General features: G+C 36.2%; 1 protein-coding gene across 11 annotated transcripts in view; it reads right to left on the reverse strand.

Moving 5' to 3' along the window:
• stxbp5.L (syntaxin binding protein 5 (tomosyn) L homeolog) overlaps window positions 1-19,445 on the reverse strand; it is a 180,377-nt gene that overhangs the window by 86,528 nt on the left and 74,404 nt on the right. For all 11 annotated transcript variants that reach the window (XM_018263044.2, XM_018263043.2, XM_018263045.2 and 8 more), the window contains exon 5: window positions 4,909-5,043. In XM_018263044.2, coding sequence (XP_018118533.1) covers window positions 4,909-5,043 — 135 coding nt within the window. The remainder of the gene's footprint in view (window positions 1-4,908; window positions 5,044-19,445) is intronic.

The following is a 19,445-nucleotide window of genomic DNA, read 5'->3' on the forward strand; positions in this document are numbered from 1 at the left end:
ATTACAATTATGTGGAGTGTTTTGTCTTTGTAAACATTGTGTTACTGTTAAATTGTTCTTTTTAAACAGTAAAGTATTTTCTATCATACCACCTGAGTCAAAAAAATGTTTGTGAGTGTGCAGACCTGTTATTTGACAGGTTATTTGTCAAAGGTCAAATATTAGAGCTATGAGAGCTTTTCTAAACCTCAAATGAACTCACAACTTGAATGGTTTCTTATTTAAAGCCATACTATCGCGAAAATTAAAATGTTTTATAAGCTTCAGCATACTGAAATAACAAACTTTGTAAATACAATCAATTAAGTATTCTGCATCATTTCTGAAAAAATCAAGTTTATGTTCACTATCCCTCTCTCAGCATCTGTTTCTCTTCATTCTGTCTTCTTACAGCAGTTGGTGTCAGATATTCATTGACAGTTAGATCCAATATATCTTATAGGGGAGGCTTCCTTTCTTAGCAGACGAAATAGAGCTCACTCAAATAACTGATTCCAGTACAAACAAAATCTAACAAAATAACTGCATTTTGCACAAATCCTGCATGTAGAGAGACATGATGTCTGGTGATTTTAATTGAGTGAGCTCTAATCTTATAGGCAAATGGAACCCCCCTATATGATATATTAGATCTAATTGTCAATGATCTGACACCCAACTCCTGCATGAAGAAAGAATGAAGAGAAACAGATGCAGAGAGAGGGATAGTGAAGATGAAATTATTTCAGAAACAGTACAGAATTTTTAATTTATTGTATTTAGAAAGTTTTTTATTTCAGTATGCTGGCGCTTGTATTACATTTTCATTTTCGCGATAGTTGCCCTTTAAGAAAAAACAAGAATGGAAAAAACTCGAATCAGCGAGTTTGAGTTGTGAAACCTCAATCATAAAAACACAAATCATTCAAATTGATCGAGTTTTTGAGAAACCCACCAAAAAAAACTTGAATATCATGAAGACTATTTACATCTTCAAAATGGCTCAAGGACCTCTGCCATTGACACTTACTGTACATGACCTTGACAGGTTTCAGATGGTGTATTTTAGATTCAAGCTATTTCCAGGGTCCATGTATAATACATTTTGAAGCTTATTAAAAAACCTAGACAAATTTGAGGGTTTTTTTAACCCGAAAATCAATTTTTGACTCAAAAATAACCTTGTAAACCCGAATTTTTAGCGAAAAACACAACTCGAACCTTAATAAATCTGCCCCTTAATGTAATTTATTAATGCAGTTATTTCCTTTATATCCACCAGTAGGGAATGTCTCTGCTTTGGTTGCATAAAAGGCAGTGTAGAGTTTAAATGGCTCCATGCCGCTGCTCCCATCCAAGCAAAATGGTTTGTGAGTTCCTTGTGCCTTGTTAAGGGAAATTATGCTCTGCAGGACATGCAATTTCTTTTTCTAAAAATGTTCAGCAAAGCATAATCTCAAGCATCCAAGGTACAGCATATAAGAGTAAATTATTCTGCACATGTACCTTTACTTTTAAGTATGTCTGTATTTATTAATATACTGCCAGGATTTCTTTCATTGGGGAACTGCATACAAATAATAAAGAAACAATGCGATCCAGTGGTTAGCATACTTTGCTTTACTTTTTAGCATGCATTTCTCAGGTCCTGCAAAAGTCTAGTAGAACATGTCTGCTTTTTCAATACTTCATTGGTAAGTATAAAGTTATTTTGATGGTTGATTTTAGCATCTCTGTATTTGATATTTGAACAGTCCATACCGTATTGTAGCTATATATTTCTTGCAAATGAACATTATATTATTAAGGTTTTTTTTAATTAAAAAAAAATGAATCCTTTTGTATACAGTTTTCAGTATAGTTTCATTTGACTCATTCATATCAGTACCCACTGTGGCCCTATCTGTCTTTGAGTGCTGAATAAAAAAAGATGCAATAATGTGAACTGGGACTGACTGTATTAACTCTACATCCTTGCGATTCATGTCTGTCCTGTTTTAAGCCTACCTGTTGGAAAGAATGTACACTTTCTTAGCACTGACGCACATTTCTTTCCATATGTTTTGTAGTGGTAAGTAAGAGGGTGGCACTGGCATTAAGTCATTAAATAGACAACTATTTACAATGCAACTGGAAACACAAGTTTGTGTAGACAAGATGAAAAAAAACGGGCAAACCTTACAACTACATTGCACTACAAGGCAAACTATAATTAAAAAAATAGAAAAATTTAATAGTGGGACACCTTGTTTTGTTTTATCATTTCTGATACAGGGGATAGATATAAGGCCAGTGTGACCTGTTATCCTTGTTTACCTGTCTTCACAAAAAGAAATATGAGTATGTACTTAGTTCTGATAACATAACGTGTCACAAAACGCAACCTCATTATAGAAATACTGAATTTGGGCTTTGGTTTGCTGTTTCTAATTAAGAAGGTGACATATTTGTTCGATATACATGGTTAAAGGGGTTGTTCAACTCTCAACATTTTTTTTCAGTTCAGCTGCTTTCAGATAGTTCACCAGAAATAAAGACTTTTTTTCAATTACAATCAATTTTCTATTTGTCACCGGTTTTCTAATGTTTAAAGTTTAATTTTTCACCTTCTTTGTGAAGCAGCTCAAAAACTGTTCTAAACTGATACATAAGTTGAAACATTTTTTTGTTTTTGGCCCTGCTGAGCACACTCCCTGAAATTCATTAAAGGGGTTGTTCACCTTTTAAGATAACTTTTAGTATGATGTAGCAATATTCGGACACAATTTGTAATTTTTTAATATTTGTGGTTTTTGAGTTATTTAGCTTTTTATTCAGCAGCTCTCCAGTTTACCATTTCAGCAATCTAGTTGGTAGGGTCCAAATTACCCTAGCAACCATGCATTGATTTGAATACGGGACTGGACTATGAATAGGAGAAAGATGAGTACTAAAAAAAGTAGTGATAACAATAAATTTGTACCCTTATGGAGCATAGGTTTTTTAGTGATCCCATTTGAAAACTGGAAAGAGTCATACAAAGAAAGCATCAAAAACTATAGAAACATTTTTTGAAAAGTTGCTTAGAATTAGCCATTCTATAACATACTAAAAGTTATCATAAAAGCGACCACCCCTTTAAATGCAAACATTATAATTGATACAATGGTTGCTAAAATTCTACAGAAGCTGCTAAGAAACATGACTCTAAACTTTTGGAAAAACAGTCAAAAATAATACATGGAAAGTGATTGAAAATGGGCTTTATTCTAGGTCAAAAATCAGAAAACAACTGAACTGAAAAAAGTGTTTGGAAGGTTTCATTAAAATGTATAATAAATAATATAATGCCATGGCCTTGTATAGTACAGGTAAGGAATGGGATCTGTTGTCCAGAAAGCTCCAAATCAGAAATCTCCTGTTTTACGCAAACAATTTTCATTTTTAAATAAAATGTAAATAATTTTTAATTATTATCGTTTCTTCATACTAATAAAACAGTACAGTGTGTAGATGGGAACTAAGATGCATGAATCCATATTGGTGGCAAAACAATCCTATTGGATTTATTAATGTTTAAATTATTTTTAAATACATCAAGCCTGGTGATTCAAATTATAGAAAGATTCCTTAGGCATTCTGGATAATAGATCTCATGTCTGTAATACACCCATGGCTAAAGTAATGCTAGTAAACACATTTGTACAATTATATTTTTTGTAGTATTTGAAATTCAGTTAACATTATAGCTGATCTTGAGCAATACCGTAAATGCATGAATTATCATTTTCAATTTTAATTAGAGTTTGCAACATACAGTCGTCATACACAGGTCTTGGTTTGAAATGCCCTAGAATAAAATGGTTTTATTACATATTCAGTAGACAAATAGATGGAGAGTGCCACTGCCCTCAAGGAGACCTTCCCTCTTATTTTATTCCCCTTGCCTGAAATATAAGGTAGATCAAAGGGACCTGTCAATCTACTGACTCAGAGAGTGGCTGAATGTCTATATACAGTAGATAGAGAGAGCTACATAGATATACTGTCATTATGTTTTGTTTTTTTCCATTTCACAATAGGTATAGAAAATATAATGGATGCCTTATTTATGTTAAATATAGGTAAAGCACATTGTTCCTTTGGTGATCTGATCACAGAAAATATGGTCAGCTTGCAAAATTGTTGTGTGTTCACACATAGATTTCTAATAATTTTCATGTATAAACACCTCATATAATAAAAGCAAGCATTCTGGACCTATTTCAGTAGAGAAACTACAGATATTTATTGGTGAATGCATCTCTCCCTCCCCATATTTGTTTCCCTTCTGAGCCAACTGGACACTATTTAAATAATTGCCAAAAATGGTGAACACTTCACATACAAAGTGTAAAAAGGGAAGAAATGCCAACTGATAAATCCCAAATCTGTGCTATAATCACACAGCTGCCTTGCCGAGAAGTGGCTCCTCTTAACACTACACCTCCACACAATTTTATTGCATTACGCAAAGTCCTCATATCATTAGCTGCCTAAAATAGAAATGCCTATAAATCCTGAGACAATAACCAAGAGTCGTTTATGAAAATGTGAGGCTGGAAGGAGAATGCAGAAATGACAGCCTAAAAAAAACCATAGGTTTAAGAATGTTACAGTAGCCTAGAAACCGTGTTGTGCCACATAATACTGTGCTCTGTGACATTTATTTATACAGATTACTAGCCAGCTAGCATTGAAACTGCAAAAGTAATTAGCTCTCAGAGCAAGAACTGACGTGTATAAACTAATAACCTAGTGGGGAATCAGCTTTGCTGCAACCAATTAGAGAGAGAGTTTAAATATTTTGAACTGGGATACATGCCATTATCTCCAGAGGGCTGCTCAGGGCAAAATATTCAACCCTGGCACAAAAATTCTCATTAATGTCACGGACTACGTAACACTTACAGTTCAATGGCTTTATTCCACATGATGACGTAGCCTGAGAGAGTGAACGACTCCACGTTGACAATATGAATATTGCCTCTTTCTGTTCCCACGTAGAGCCATTTGCTCTGGAAAGGCAGGTGGCAAAATGTTATCCTGGATCAAAAGGAAAGGAGTAAAATAGTTAGTTATGACCAGGAAAGAAAAAGAAAATCACACAAAGAAAGATGGTGAAAATGTTGATTTTCAGGTCTTTTCACATATGGAGATATTTTGGTTTGACTCTGTAATACGAGTACAGTATTCCTTAACTTCAAAAATGCTAAATCGATTGAGAATACATTGTGAAATAATATTTTGTCACATATAATCTGAATGTATATTCTGCGTTCTGTGTTATGAAATAGAGCTACAGATCATTAAAATAGGCTTTGGGAGATCTAAGGTTTCTGCGCAAAAGGATTGATTTTTTGGACAAGCATAAAATCCAAGATTATTGACTTTGGTCTTTTTTCAACCTAATTTAACTATGTAAATAACCATGTACCGTATCTATGACAGATGAGCAGCCTCAGTATTTGCTATCAGACCATACATCCTATACCATGTAATGCTTTAAAAAGGACATATTATCCCTAATCAAAGTTTATTAAAAGAATCAAAAACGCATAAATAAAACAATCCAAAATTGTCTTCAGGCCTATTTTAGACTCCAAAATAACAGTTATATTAATTTGATTGTGGACTGGTACAGGTTAAACTTTGATCCCAGATTTTAGCATAAGTATTGTAAGTATCCCTGGTATTACTCAGCATCCGTTCATTTACCATAATTCAGTTCATTATAGTATGGAAAGTGATAAGAGTGAAAGTTTTTCAATGAAGCTGCTATTGTTTGTTTTGCTGGTTTAAAAATCAACTGGATCCATTTTCTTCGGTACCTATTTGAGACCGGAATTGGTTTGCATTTGGGAGGGGTCTTTCAGAAGTTTAATCCACATGAATGTATCTATTAAAGTGAAAATTCCAGACCAAAATCTTGTAGCTTCTCTACATTGCCATCAAATATGCAACAGTGACCCTCCCTCTCCACAATTTCGAAAGCAGAGTGGGACCATGGTTGGGTTAATACTTATGCAATTTCTTAGGAACCATGTACCATGCACATACTACCTTATATAAAGTTTCCTGGGTTGAGTATCAATGGAATTTGAATTTTCTCGATTCCAGTTTAGTTGAATTTGATTCGAGTTTTCAAGTCGGTAATATTCACTAAATAACCTTCCAATCGAATTTCGAGTACATTTGAATTAATTGGATTAAAATAAAATTCACATGAATTCGAAATTTGACCTTTGATAAATGGGCCTCTTCATCTACTGTAATTTTCCATTATATTTCCCCATTGCTTAGTATAGGTTGATAAGAAGGGAATTGCGGAGTTGAATATTTCTTTATAAAGTGCAGTCTTTCTAAAAATGTATCATGAATCATATCATAAAATCATGAATATGTGTACATGAATACATATTTGATTGGATCACAACAGGTTTGAGCTCAAAAATTATTTAGCTGAAAAAACTTCCAGCAATAAAATAAAACTTTATAAATAGCTAAAAAAAAAAAAAAAACTACAGCAAAACATAACATGAACTAAAACTAATTTGACTGTGTGTAAACAAGAAGGTTTTTTCTTTAAATAAACAAATTCACAATTTAAAAAAACTTGAATGTTTGCTTATATAGTATATCTAAAATCTAATTGAATAAAATCTTGAAAAAGAAACGAATACTTCAAATTCATATTCAACTCATCCTTTTCAGTGTCTCTATAAATCAAAAGATCAATTTGAATATTCAAAGATCTGAAAGTATCAAAAAGATCAAGTTATAAAAAAAACACTTTAAATTTGTCTATGACATCTTCCTTTGACTTCTTCATGACCTTGCAAGCTTTTAGATGGCAAAGTTTTACTTTTGAGTGTTTTGTGCTTTTTCGCTCTAAAATGCAAGTTTTGACAAACATAAATAAAATTCATGATTTTTAGCCCTAAAATCACGGTAAAACATTTGAACCCTTATAAATCAACTGTTTATAGCTATTCACCCTATCATTATGTACAGTAGCACTTCTCAGAAGTTTTTCAAGCAGGCAATTTTAGAACCAAACCGTGCCATATTCTATGATTTGGATTCAGTCTATAGGTAATCCATTTCAAGTTTCCCCTTTAAGAGTAAACGCACAGAAATTTGTATTTTCTTTGCAAACAAATTGCAAGAATATTTCTGCATACTATGCTAGAGTAAGGATGTGCAGATCCACAATGGAGCCGATTAATTTCCTAGACAGCCGCATGAAACAGTTTTTAAAAAAGTGTTATATGCAAATCAGTGCAAAGAGTGACTCACGGGATACAGAGCCATTACCTCTGAGAGTGAAAGAAGACAAAAGCCTGCTTAGCAGAATCTAGTGGTGTCACACACAGGAACACTAACAATGAGCATCTGTACCTTGGCTTCAATGTAAGATTATATTTCAAGGACACTGAAAAATTGCCTTGAAGGAATGATTCATGCTTCCTGATGCGATTGTTTCAACTCTGCTCTTCTAAAAGGCTGATGTCAAGGCAATCAGCAGTCGCACTGCATAGAATCTACGTGAATCAAAAGCAATTTAAGGCATGAAAAACAAATGCAGTATTTGTCTTGTAAAATCCTCTGATATAAGATTTTTAAGGCAGTGATCCCCAACCAGTAGCACGCGAGCAACAGGATACTCACTAACCCCTTAGATGTTGCTCCCAGTGGCCTCAAAGCAGGTGCTTATTTTTGAATTCCAGGCTTGGAGGCAAGTTTAGGTTGCATAAAAAACAGGTGTACTGACAAACAGAGCCTCCTGTAGTCTGCCAATCCACATAGGGGCTTACCAAATAGCCAATCACAGCCCCTATTTGGCACCCCAGGAACTTTTTGCATGCCTGTGTTGCTCTCAAACGCCCTTTTTATTTTTGAATGTGGCCCACGGGTAAAAAAGGTTTGGGACCCCTGTTTTAAGGTATAGTGATGTATACCACATTAACGAGGGCCATTTAGGGACTGCTGGCAAAGGACCATAGCCCACATATCTGCACCGACTTGCTGCAAGTGGGTCAAGTTGAAACAAATACACAGAACTCAGAAGAGCAAAATGGTAAGACTTTATTAAATAAAGGGCTGTTGCTACGTAGTCCCCTCTCCAACCTTTAATATAGCGGCACAGTTCGGGCCGTTAGATGCAATGAGCCAGGGGAGAAGGGACTGTTAGCCCTGGTCCACCTCTGAAGATTTATTTTGCTTGGGGGGCCTGGAGTGCCCAAGTTACACTGCTGCCACAGAAGTAAGGTTTCTGGATGGAACGAACAGGCCAATGAAAGAACTACTGGCTTGACTCGATACTCGATGCGTCAGGATTTAATGTGAAATAAAGTTTCTTCTTTTAACCACCTGAAGTTTCTTCTTTTTTTTCACTGGACACTGGAATGCATGTTTGTTTGCTAGTGTTGTGCCAAATCTTCCCTGCTACAGTTCTCGGGCATTGTGCCTGGACCTTTAGAGAGGCTTGGTGAGTGGCCTTTTGAAATCACATTATTGTCTAAAGTTTTGCTGAGGAAAAGTCACCTATAAGTGATGGGTCTGGGGCAAAGCACCTGGACAGATATACGAAGAGGTGAGTGGTATTTTTAATAAATGTCCTTTCATTGTTTAGTTGCGCTTAATGCAAGACTTAAAAGAATATATTGTGAATAAGAGAAATTAACAAAATCATAACGTTTTCTATATATAGAATTATTACCCTGTCCAGCCTTGAACTTGACAAAACTGCACATAGCCGAGGTTACAAAGTTTCTTGCCAAATTTCAGTCGCTTTCAGTTCACATATCATATCTGGTTCAGTGGGACCCAAAATCAAAATATTGTGGATTATGGATTTCATGCCTTATGAACCTGTTAGTAAAGCCAGTCATATCATAGCAAACATTCCAGGGTTCACCTTTTTCTTTCAGCACTTTTAAGCTGTCAACCAGAATGATCTGAAAAGCAGAACAGGGCTGTTTAAAGCCAAAAGAGCATGATGGCCTCCATAAATGGCATGCAAGCAGTGATTCTGGATTTGGACCCATGCAAACATTCTGAATATAAATTAAGGGAAATATTTTATATTCTGTACATCCGTACATACATTACTGAGCACTTCATGCAATCTGTTTAGACAGGAGACAAAAGTTTTTTGGTGGGTTTCCAAGCACAACCTTCTGGGCATGACCGATTTAAGCTTTTCCTAAACCTGAATGTATACTGCGCTACGCAAAATGTTGGCTACTGTCTAAAAAGCAGGGATGCACAGAATCCACTATTAACCCTGAATCCTTTGTGAAAGATACAGTCAAATACCAAACCAAATCTAAACACTAATTGACATATACAAAACAGGGCAAGGAAGGGTGAAAGAGAATAGCTCAGTTAAAAATTTTTTAACTTCTTTGAAAAGTCGTGATTTTAAGGATTCGGTTCAGCCAGGCACGTGGATTCAGCTAAAACCTGCTGAAAAAAGCAGAATCTTTCCCAAATACCAAACCAAATCCTGGAGTCATTTATTTTTATTGAAAGAGCACAGATAGATCATGCTTTTATTTTTACCCTTACCTTCTGCCTAAGGAAATGACAAATTAAGTTTAATGATAGATAATGAGATCTTAATTCCCCCAAGTATTAAGAAAAATTCATTTTAAAAAGTGATTAACCATGGAGAATCTCAACCAGTGGCGTAACTACCGGGGGAGCAGGGGGTGCAATTGGGCCAGGGCCCGCAACCCCGCAGTGCCCCCCGGCAGTCACGCGCCCCCACTGCAGCGCCGCACGGAAGAGGGTGGGGGCGGGGCCCGTCCGCACGGTCCGCACCAGGCCCCCCACCTAGTTCCGTCTCTGATCTCAACACTTTGCCAGAGGGCTAATAACTACATCTCATTTGGATCCAGGGGATTGATCCTATACAAGAGATAGAGGGCTCTGCCTATTACCACTACATATGAAAGGATAAAGGGCAGGGGGAAGAGCCCAGGAGGTATAGGGGCCACATGAGGCTCTTATTCATATAAAATTTCAATAAATATTGATAATGCAGACGAACCTTTAGACATCTTAGGGGCCTGAAAAATAATTTGCAGTGGGGCATAGTAATATCTAGTTACACTACTGAGAACGTGGTGACACAGATTTTTATTTAAGCTAGTGCTCAAGGCTCTCTTAACCTTGAAAATCAGTAAATTGGCCTCCTAAAGCATGTTTAATAATTTTCTTGTTCAAGTTTTTTACTATTCGCCTAAATTATAGGGAAAAAGTGTGGGGCTTCCCCCACAGTTTTTAAAATAAATAAACACATAAATAAATGAAAATTTCACTGCTTAAAACCCACCATTAACTTGTTTGAAAAGTTGCAATTACAGAGAAGAAACACAATCATAGAAAAACATGTTCAGGTCAAAAATTCAAAATAACAACAGAAGAAAAAAATGCTGCAAGGTGAGTGGACTGGCAATTAGTTTTCTTTTTTTTTTGAGGTTTCTGCATTATTTTGCTTTTTATTCAGCTGACTGCTAGTGTACAAACTACCATAGCAACCATGAACTGATTTGAGACTGGAATATGAGAGGGCCTGAATAGAAAGAATCAATAACAATACATTTGTAGCCTTACAAAGCCTTTGTTTTTTTTAAATGGCGTCAGTGACCCCCATTTGAAAGCTGAAAAGAGTCAGAAGAAGAAGAAAAATAATTAAAAAACTACAACAAAAATGAAAATGAAGGCCAATTGAAAGGTTGCTTAGAATTAGCCATTTTATATCATATTAAAGTTAACTTAAAGGTGAACCACCCCTTTAAAGGCAACTTTTGTTTAAAGCTGGTATAGGTTATTTTTGGTTCGATAAAATACACATGGGTTTTAGGGCCAAAGACTTGTTATAAGTGACAGGTGGATACCATTAAACTCAATGGGTCTCAGAATGATTCACACAGTGAAAATATTTGCCATGCGTATGGCTATATTTATAAAGATGGATAAGAGTGGTGTACTTAATGTGCAAACAGAATTACCATTTTTTTCACACTGCGAATGTCCATAAGTTTTTTAAATATGGCGAAAAATGCAAATTGCGAATACTCTACGCCACTACTTTGGTGGCGGAAGAAATATTCTGAAAAAAGCATGGCCAATACAAACATTTGCAAATAAATATGCGCTACACAAGCTTTATAAATGACCCCCAGTGACAGGTAGTACAGGTGTTTTGGATGGCGATATGGGCCTAGGAAAATTGCCAGGTGGCGACAAAGAGCTGAATTTATAAAATTCTATTTCTATAAATGGAAAACTATGCAGCATTAATTAGATAGATAAAGGAATCCAAACTGTCTGCTTTTGGAATGTTAACATTTCTTTAAAGGGCATCTACACACAAAATCTGTTTTTTGCATAATAAAAGAAAAGATAAATCGAGAAACTTGGATATAAAATAATTTGAAAATGTAATTGCAATTGAAAGCAGTGTTTGTTTAAGGGTAAGGCCACACTGGGCGTTTTGGGGAGATTTGGTTGCCTCGTCTTTGCGATGACCAATCTCCACAAACGCCTTCCCTCACTCTGCGCTGGCTAAAATGAAAAAAATGCCGGCGCTAATTACATGCAGTGAATCATTCTCCAAAGTCGCCTGAAGTTTGCTTGAGAGGCGACTTTGGAAAACGAACCGCCGCGTGTGATTAGCACCAGCGCAGAGTGAGGGAAGGCGTTTGGGGATATTAGTTTAGTTGCCAGACGACCAAATCTCCCCAAAACGCCCAGTGTGGCCTTACCCTTAACCCTTTCTACAGTGGCGGAACTACCGAGGGAGCAGGAAGTGCAATTGGGCCAGAGCCCGCACCCCCTCAGGGCCCCCCGGCAGCTCGCGCACTGCAGATTTCCAGCCGCATCGGCCAATTTCGGGTGAAAAAATCTGGTATGGAGAGGGGCGGGGCCCGGCCGCACGTCCAGCACCAGGGCCCGGCCCCCTCCAGTTACGCTACTGCCTTTCTATCCTGTGGTTCGGACTCCTAAACATTGTGGTAAAAGTTAGTTCTCCTCCTGCTCAGTTCATCAGTCTTCTGATCCTCTGTTTCAGGGATCAAAACCAGAAGTGCAAAGAATTTAAACGCCACAGATATTGCTTTAAATATCATTAAGAAATATCTTTGGGTGGAGATCCCTTATAATTAGATGACATATTTTGTTCTACATCCTTATCATTCTCCAGTGTCTCACAGTACAGGTATGTGATCTATTATCCAGAATGTTTGGGAAATGGAGTTTTCTAGATAAGAGTCATAAAAGTAGTAATAACAATACATTTGTAGCCTTAAATAGCATTTGTTCTGTTAGATGGGGTCAGTGACCCCCATTTGAAAACTGGAAAGAGTTACAAGAAGAAGGCAAATAATTAAAACATTTTTTAAATAAAATAATAAAGACCAATTGAACAGTTGCTTAGAATTGGCCATTTTATAACATACTAAAATGTAACTACCCCTTTAAACGTTAAATAAACCCAATGGGATTATTCTGACATCAATATGGATTCATGCAGCTTAGTTATTAAGTAAAATCTACTGGTTTATTATTGCAGAGAATAAGGAATAATTACAAAAAATAATAATTATTTGTTTAAAATTGACTCAATAAGAATGGCCTTTCTGGATAACAGATTTCCAGATAAGGGAACCCATATCTGTATAAGCTCTGTTACAAGTAAAAAAAAATAAAAGCACAATTATTTGAACAGAATAAAACATGTGGCATGAAAATATATTTATGTTCAAATAATAATGCTTTGCAAACCTCCACAGAGTGCAATATTATGAAATGTATCATTGGCATTTATAACACAGTGAATAACATTTACATAATAGCAGAAGAGGAACCCGATGCAGTGATGACTGTGACAAACTTACACTGAGCGTTTTTTTTGATATGTAAAGATATTTGGTTAAATGTAGATGTAAAATCTGCCTTTTGCAAATCAAAATGCACATAGTTCTAAAATGGGTCACTCGTTAGTTCCATGACCACGGAAGGGCATGAGGCTGCAGGCCAAGTTATATCATGTCACATTACCCAGCCACTGACATGATGAGATAAATATCAAATCTCCTGTATATCTGTTCATTTGCACATGCTGTTAAGGTTCATTTTCACTTTATTCCAAAAACTTACAGAAATTACTCTCAGCTTTCCAAGTGGGTTCCAATATCACTCAAGATGGTAAAGCCCAGAGTGCCCATATCTGGATGATATCCAAACCCATAATAATTTTGAGTGACGGCATATGCCATACTGCAGTGCTAGGAAAAGCACTGCAATTATTTATTAAATAAAAAAATAATATTTTAAATAATGTTTTAAAGCAGAACTTAATTTCTGAATGAAAACTCAAGACCATAATAATACTATGTTGTAATAATATCAAATTATCGTATCAGAATATATATTAAATATAATTAATCCTTATTGGAAGCAAAACCAGCCTACTGGGTTTATTAAATGTTTAAGTGATTTTTTTGGCAGACTTAAGGCATGAAAGATTCCTTATCCAAAAAAAACCCAGGTCCCAAGAATCCTGGATAACAGGTCCCAGATCAGCACTATGCATTCAAGCTTGTAACTGTTGTCCAAAACAGAGCTGTTTGGCACACTGAGCTTTTGCCTGGGGTTTTCCGGATAATGGATCTTTCCGTAATTTGGATTGTCATACCATAAGTCTACTAGAAAATCATGTGAACATTAAATAAACCCAATATGCTTTTTTTTTCTATTATTCTTTATTTAGAATAATTAATTGTAAAGCAACATAAAATAGGAAGGGGAAAACAAAAGGCAAGAAGGGTAGGGTAAGGGGATAGGGGATCTTTTTACATTTCGTAGCAAAAAAATAAAGATATATAAATATATACATAGGTATGACAATGTACATAGGTTCTTTTATTACAACGTCTAAAATTATGTAGCACAGCATGATGATATTTTCGTAACTTAGGTATTAACTTCCAATAGTAATTATATATTAAGAAGGTCATATCTCCAAACTGTCCCTTTTTCAGAGGGACAGTCCCTATTTTGACAGCTCAACCAGCAGTCCCTCATTTGTACTGAAAAGTCCCTATTTTCTCTGCACTGAACAGCCACAAAAAGAAACAAAGTTTCTAACTTAATTGGCTTTTAGCAGAGAGCACAGAACAGCTAACAGGTGCAAATAACATACTTTGTAAGAATTTTGAGACACAAAAAAACTGTTTAGATAAGGAGAAATATTTTCAAACTTTCAAAACCTGCCAAATTTTGTAAAATGAACATTGTAATTAGGGGGTGTTGCCACATAAAGGGGTGTGGTCAAACAATGTCCCTGCGCTACGTGCGAAAAATTTTTAACATATCATATAAGTACCTGCTACCAAAGCTACTATTTGTTAACCAAACACTTTACACCACCTCTCAGTGTGGGTAAACTATTTTAAGTAGGATATCCAGGGTCCCCAGATTTCCCAATATTGGTCACTTCTATTATGCCTTATATGAGTGATCTCCTCTAACTTCCAATTCTCCTCTACCAGGGTCCGCCAATCGTTATGTGTTGGAGGCAATGTTTTTTTTCCAAAAAAACAATATGCTGGTTTTGCTTCCAATAGTGATTACAGGGAGTCCTCGAGTTACATACACCCGACTTACATACAACTCACCCTTACAAACAGAGGCTATTACAGTAAAGCCATAGATGTAAAGATTTTTAAAAGATCCGATCGTCATCGTGAGACCACGATTATCTCGAAACGATCGTGCGATCGTACGAATTGTCCATCAATTGTCCATCAACTAAAAAGACCATATTGCCAGGAAAACAAAGGGGAGCTGCCTGCTTATCCCAGCAAACATAGATAGATTTCACTGGGACCGATAAAGATTTTTTAACCTGGCTGATCAATTTTCTGACAGATGTCGGCCAAAAAATCTTAGGATGTACGATCGTCCGAATCCCACTAACCGCACGATAATTTCGAAGGATTGGTCGGACTTCGCTAAAATCGGTCGTTCGGCGTCTATGGGGACCTTAACATACTATGGTTTGCTTGGCCTTTATTAGCATTTAGTTTTAATAAACCACCTGCCCCCATCCCCTCTGTTATGTGTTGTCTACTGCAGAGCACAGAAAGGTAAAAATAAACACTATATTAAGACAAACATCTGTCTTGTTGCATTTAATAAGTAAATGTATTATGTTTCAACAAACCTACAGACATCTCGTACATAACCCGGGGACTGCCTGTAATTATATCTTAGTTTGGATCACATACATTGTACTGTTTTATTATTACAGAGAAAAAGGAAATCGTTTTTTAGAACTTGGATTATTTGGATAAAATGGAGTCTATGAGAGATGGCCTTTCTGGATATGGGAAAAAATATATATATACATCCTGAAGATGGCTCAAGAAGCAGAGACGAAACGTTTATAATACATTTATATACATATACATACAATACATATATATATAATATTATATATAGTAAGCTCTGGTTCTTTGTGCTATTTTAATAATATTTTAGTGTCTATAAAAATGTATTGGAAATTGTAAAATAACTTCAGAATTGATATGACAGATATGTAGAAACTGCTGAAGCAAAGCATGCAGAGTAATGCATTAAAATAGAAAAAGAATTTCAAACAGGCCTCAGAAGCCAGTAGGTCACAGTATAGAGAAACGCAGATTTCAGAAAAAATCATAATTATAACCAATGATCTACATATACAAAAAGCCAGCCCTTACAACATAACACTTTTTGCAGAAAAAACATTTTTGGTGATGTGTTAAAGATTAAAGATAAAGCAACTACAAATATACAGAAAAAGAGGAACTAGAAAAATACATTGATTCCATGTAAAATGGATATGCATGACATAGCTTAAGAGGATTGTTCTTCAATAAAATTATGTTTTTACACCAAAGTTTCCAATAGACTCTTGAGGTGTCTGACATTGTCCAGATGTTGATTTTTCATTGCAAAAGAGTTTTTTTTTAAGACACTGGAGGGGGGAAAACTGCTACAACCTTAGCAGATAGGTTTCCTCTTGGTAAGCACAGACCATTGTATGGTGAGGCTTTTTATGAAATATCTTATCATCTGAAATCCAACTGCACTTATATTTGCACTTATAGCGTACTGACAAGTAGGCATACAAGGTGTTTTCATTTATAACGGAGATTTGTAGATTTCCAAACTGTATACACTTAACACTGAAACTGTACAAGCAATAACCAGATAGAATGCTACCAAGGTTAAATGTCAACTAAAAAAAGAATCTTTCATTATCTCAGTGCCACAAGCTGTATTCCTCAATACCAGACAGTTATTCCTCTGGGAAATCACATTTAATCAGATCCTTAAGAAAACAAAAGAGAAACACAGTTTTAAAAAATAAAAAAAAGATCTGTTTGTGACTCGTAGTATTTCACACCATCACTTACGAGGCCACTCTGAGATAATGGTCATGCAACAATTATGTGATAAGCAGCACAAAAGCAGAGCAGAAAATACAACGTATTACAACAAATGCTGGTTTTTTTTTGGGGGGGGGGCTACTTGTTTTGGAAACAAGATTCAGTTATTGCTTAAAACTTGTACTAAATAAATAGAAATAGTAAGTTCTCCTTTCATAAAGCCTATGTTAAAAGGGTTGTTCACCTTTGAGTTAACTTTTAGTATGATGTAGAGAGTGATATTCTGAGAGAATTTGCAATATGTTTTCATTTTTTATTAGTGGTTTCTTGAGTTATTTAGCTTTTTATTAAGCAGCTTTCCAGTTTGCAATTTCCGCAATCTAGGTTTCTAGGACTGTACACCTCAGCAAATATAGTGTGCAGTCCTACAAGTTTCTGTAACTATTAGTCTACTCATTTTAATTAGGTGGGGGCCTGATAGGAGCAGGGAGGCCAAACAAAATTGCTGGGCAATGCAACCGTGATAAAATATGTGGAAACAATAAGACTAATTTCCTACTTAGCACTTTCCAATACTACACAAAATTTGGCACAAAAACATTCAAGTGTTCATTTTCAGCCAGTGGTATCAGGGCCGCCATCAGGGGGGAGAGTTGTAGGGGCCCGAGGGTAAGGGGGGCCTGACCACGCCACACTTACTTGTTTAGCCGGGCCACCCATCTTTCGGAGAGCTGCTGACTTCGGGAAGGCATGGACGTTTAAGGGGCCCTGGCCACCAATTTTCTTATAATGTGGGGGGGGGGCCTGGCCACCAATTTTTTTTCTCATGTGGGGTCCTAGACACCAATATTTTTTAATGGGGCGGCCCTGGCCACAAATGTTTTTTTATGGGGGGCCCTGACCACCAATATCTTTTATTTTTTATTAACATGTGGGAACCCTAGCCACCAATATTTTTTTTGTTTTTTTACTGTGTGGCTGGGGCGGACCTGTGGTGTGGGGAGTGCAGACCTGTAGGTGAGGCTTGCAGTGGGCGCAGCTCAGGGGGCCCAGGAAATTTTGTCGTACGGGGCCCTGTGATTTTTGATGGCGGTCCTGAGTGGTATAATTAGATATTACTGGGCCCCACAGCAAATTAATTTTCAGGCCCCCAAAATGTCTAAAGGTTGACCTGTTTTGCCAATATTTATAGAAATTATATTTGAATTAGGGTCTCATGGGGCCCCTCTGCAGCCGCAGGTTCTGCTTCCTCAGTAGTTACACCCCAGTTTTCAGCACCAAATCTACCCAGTGAGAGCAGTGAAGAGAGGTATGAAATCATATTTCCGTTTTTCAAAAGCCAACTGTAGCTACATTATATTTAGCATTTTGAAAAATTATTTTTCAGCTACAGGTATGGGATCTGTTATCAAGAAACCTGTTATTCAGAAACCCGTTATTCAGAAACCCCCTTATTATAGGATGGCCGCCTCCCATAGAGTCCACAGTAATCAAATAATTCAGATTTTTTTTTCTCAAAATCGGTCCCTGTTCCAAACTAAGGTATAATTCAGTCCTACTGGGTTTATTTAATGTTTAAATTAATTTTAAGTAGAATTTGGGGGTTATTTACCGAACCTCAATTTTTTGTCTTGGGGGGGAAAACTTGAATTCTTAGTGGAAAAACAACTCAAATTTTTCGAGATTTATTATACCCCAAAGTTGGTTCAAGTCAGAATCTGAAAATCCGCCATCTCAAACCTGCCTACGTCACGTAGAAGTCAATGGGAGTTGTCCCTTTTACAATTTGTAGATATTGTGATCTGTGCTTGGTTTAGTCCAATAATCTTAAAAATGTAGGGTTTTCAAGCGACAACGCGAAAAAAAAATTGAGCGATTTGGGGGTCAAATCCTGCACCAAATTTTTCGAGTTATTTTATTTATAAATAATTTGTGGATTGGAGTTTGGTCGAGCTTGATTTATTAAAAAGATGAGATAGTTTTGAGTTTTAGTAAATAACCACCTTAATGTATGGAGATCCAAATTATAGAAAAATCCCTTATTCAAAAACCCCAGGTCCTGAGCATTCTGGACAACAGGTACTTTACCTGTAGTATTATCGAGTGTCAATTTGTATAATTACATTTATCATTATAAAGAAAACTTGATTTTATTCCTGCCACTACATACAACAATGACCCTTTGCTTCTGTGCACTTCAGTAGCAATTAGCTTCCTTTCACTGGAGGCCATGGTTGAAAACATATTTCATCTTATTTTTGGAATGTCACAGCCATCATACCCCTTCTAAACTTAAAGGGGAACAATTGTGAAAATGAAAATTTAATATAAGCTTCCTCATATTGTAATAAGAAACTTTCTAAATACAATCAATTAAATATTCTGCATTGCTTCTGAAATAATCACGTTTATATTCACTATCCCTCTCTCAGCATCTGTTTCTCTTCATTCTCTCTTCTTGCAGCAGTTAGGTGTCAGATATTCATTGACAGTTAGATCCAATATATCTTATAGGGGGGCTTCCTTTCCTAGCACATGAATTAGAGCTCACTCAAATAACTGATTGCAGTACAAACAAAATCTAACAAAATAACTGCCTTTTGCACAAATTCTGCATGACATGATGTCTGGTAATTCCATTAGAGTGAGCTCTAATACATATTTTAGGCAAAAGGAGTCCCCCTGTAAAGATATACTGGATCATTCATCTGACACCCAACTCCTGAATGAAGACAGAATGAGGAGAACAGATGCTGTGAGAGGAATAGTGAAAGTTTCTTATTTCAGTATGATGAAGCTAATATTACATTTTACATTTTAATTTTCGCGATAGTTTCCCTTTAAAATTCATCTTTAAACAAATGGATGTTCAATGCTGGAAAGGCTGTACCTGATTAGGATCCTAACTCCAAATCTTCTGGGACTGCCTGCTGATTAAACTTTATTTCAGGGAGGTCAGGAAGGTCTGTGGGGAGATGGTGGGATGTAAGCTACAGAGAT

This window comes from Xenopus laevis, chromosome 5L, assembly GCF_017654675.1.
Source record: "Xenopus laevis strain J_2021 chromosome 5L, Xenopus_laevis_v10.1, whole genome shotgun sequence".
NCBI classification, from domain to species: Eukaryota; Metazoa; Chordata; class Amphibia; order Anura; family Pipidae; genus Xenopus; species Xenopus laevis.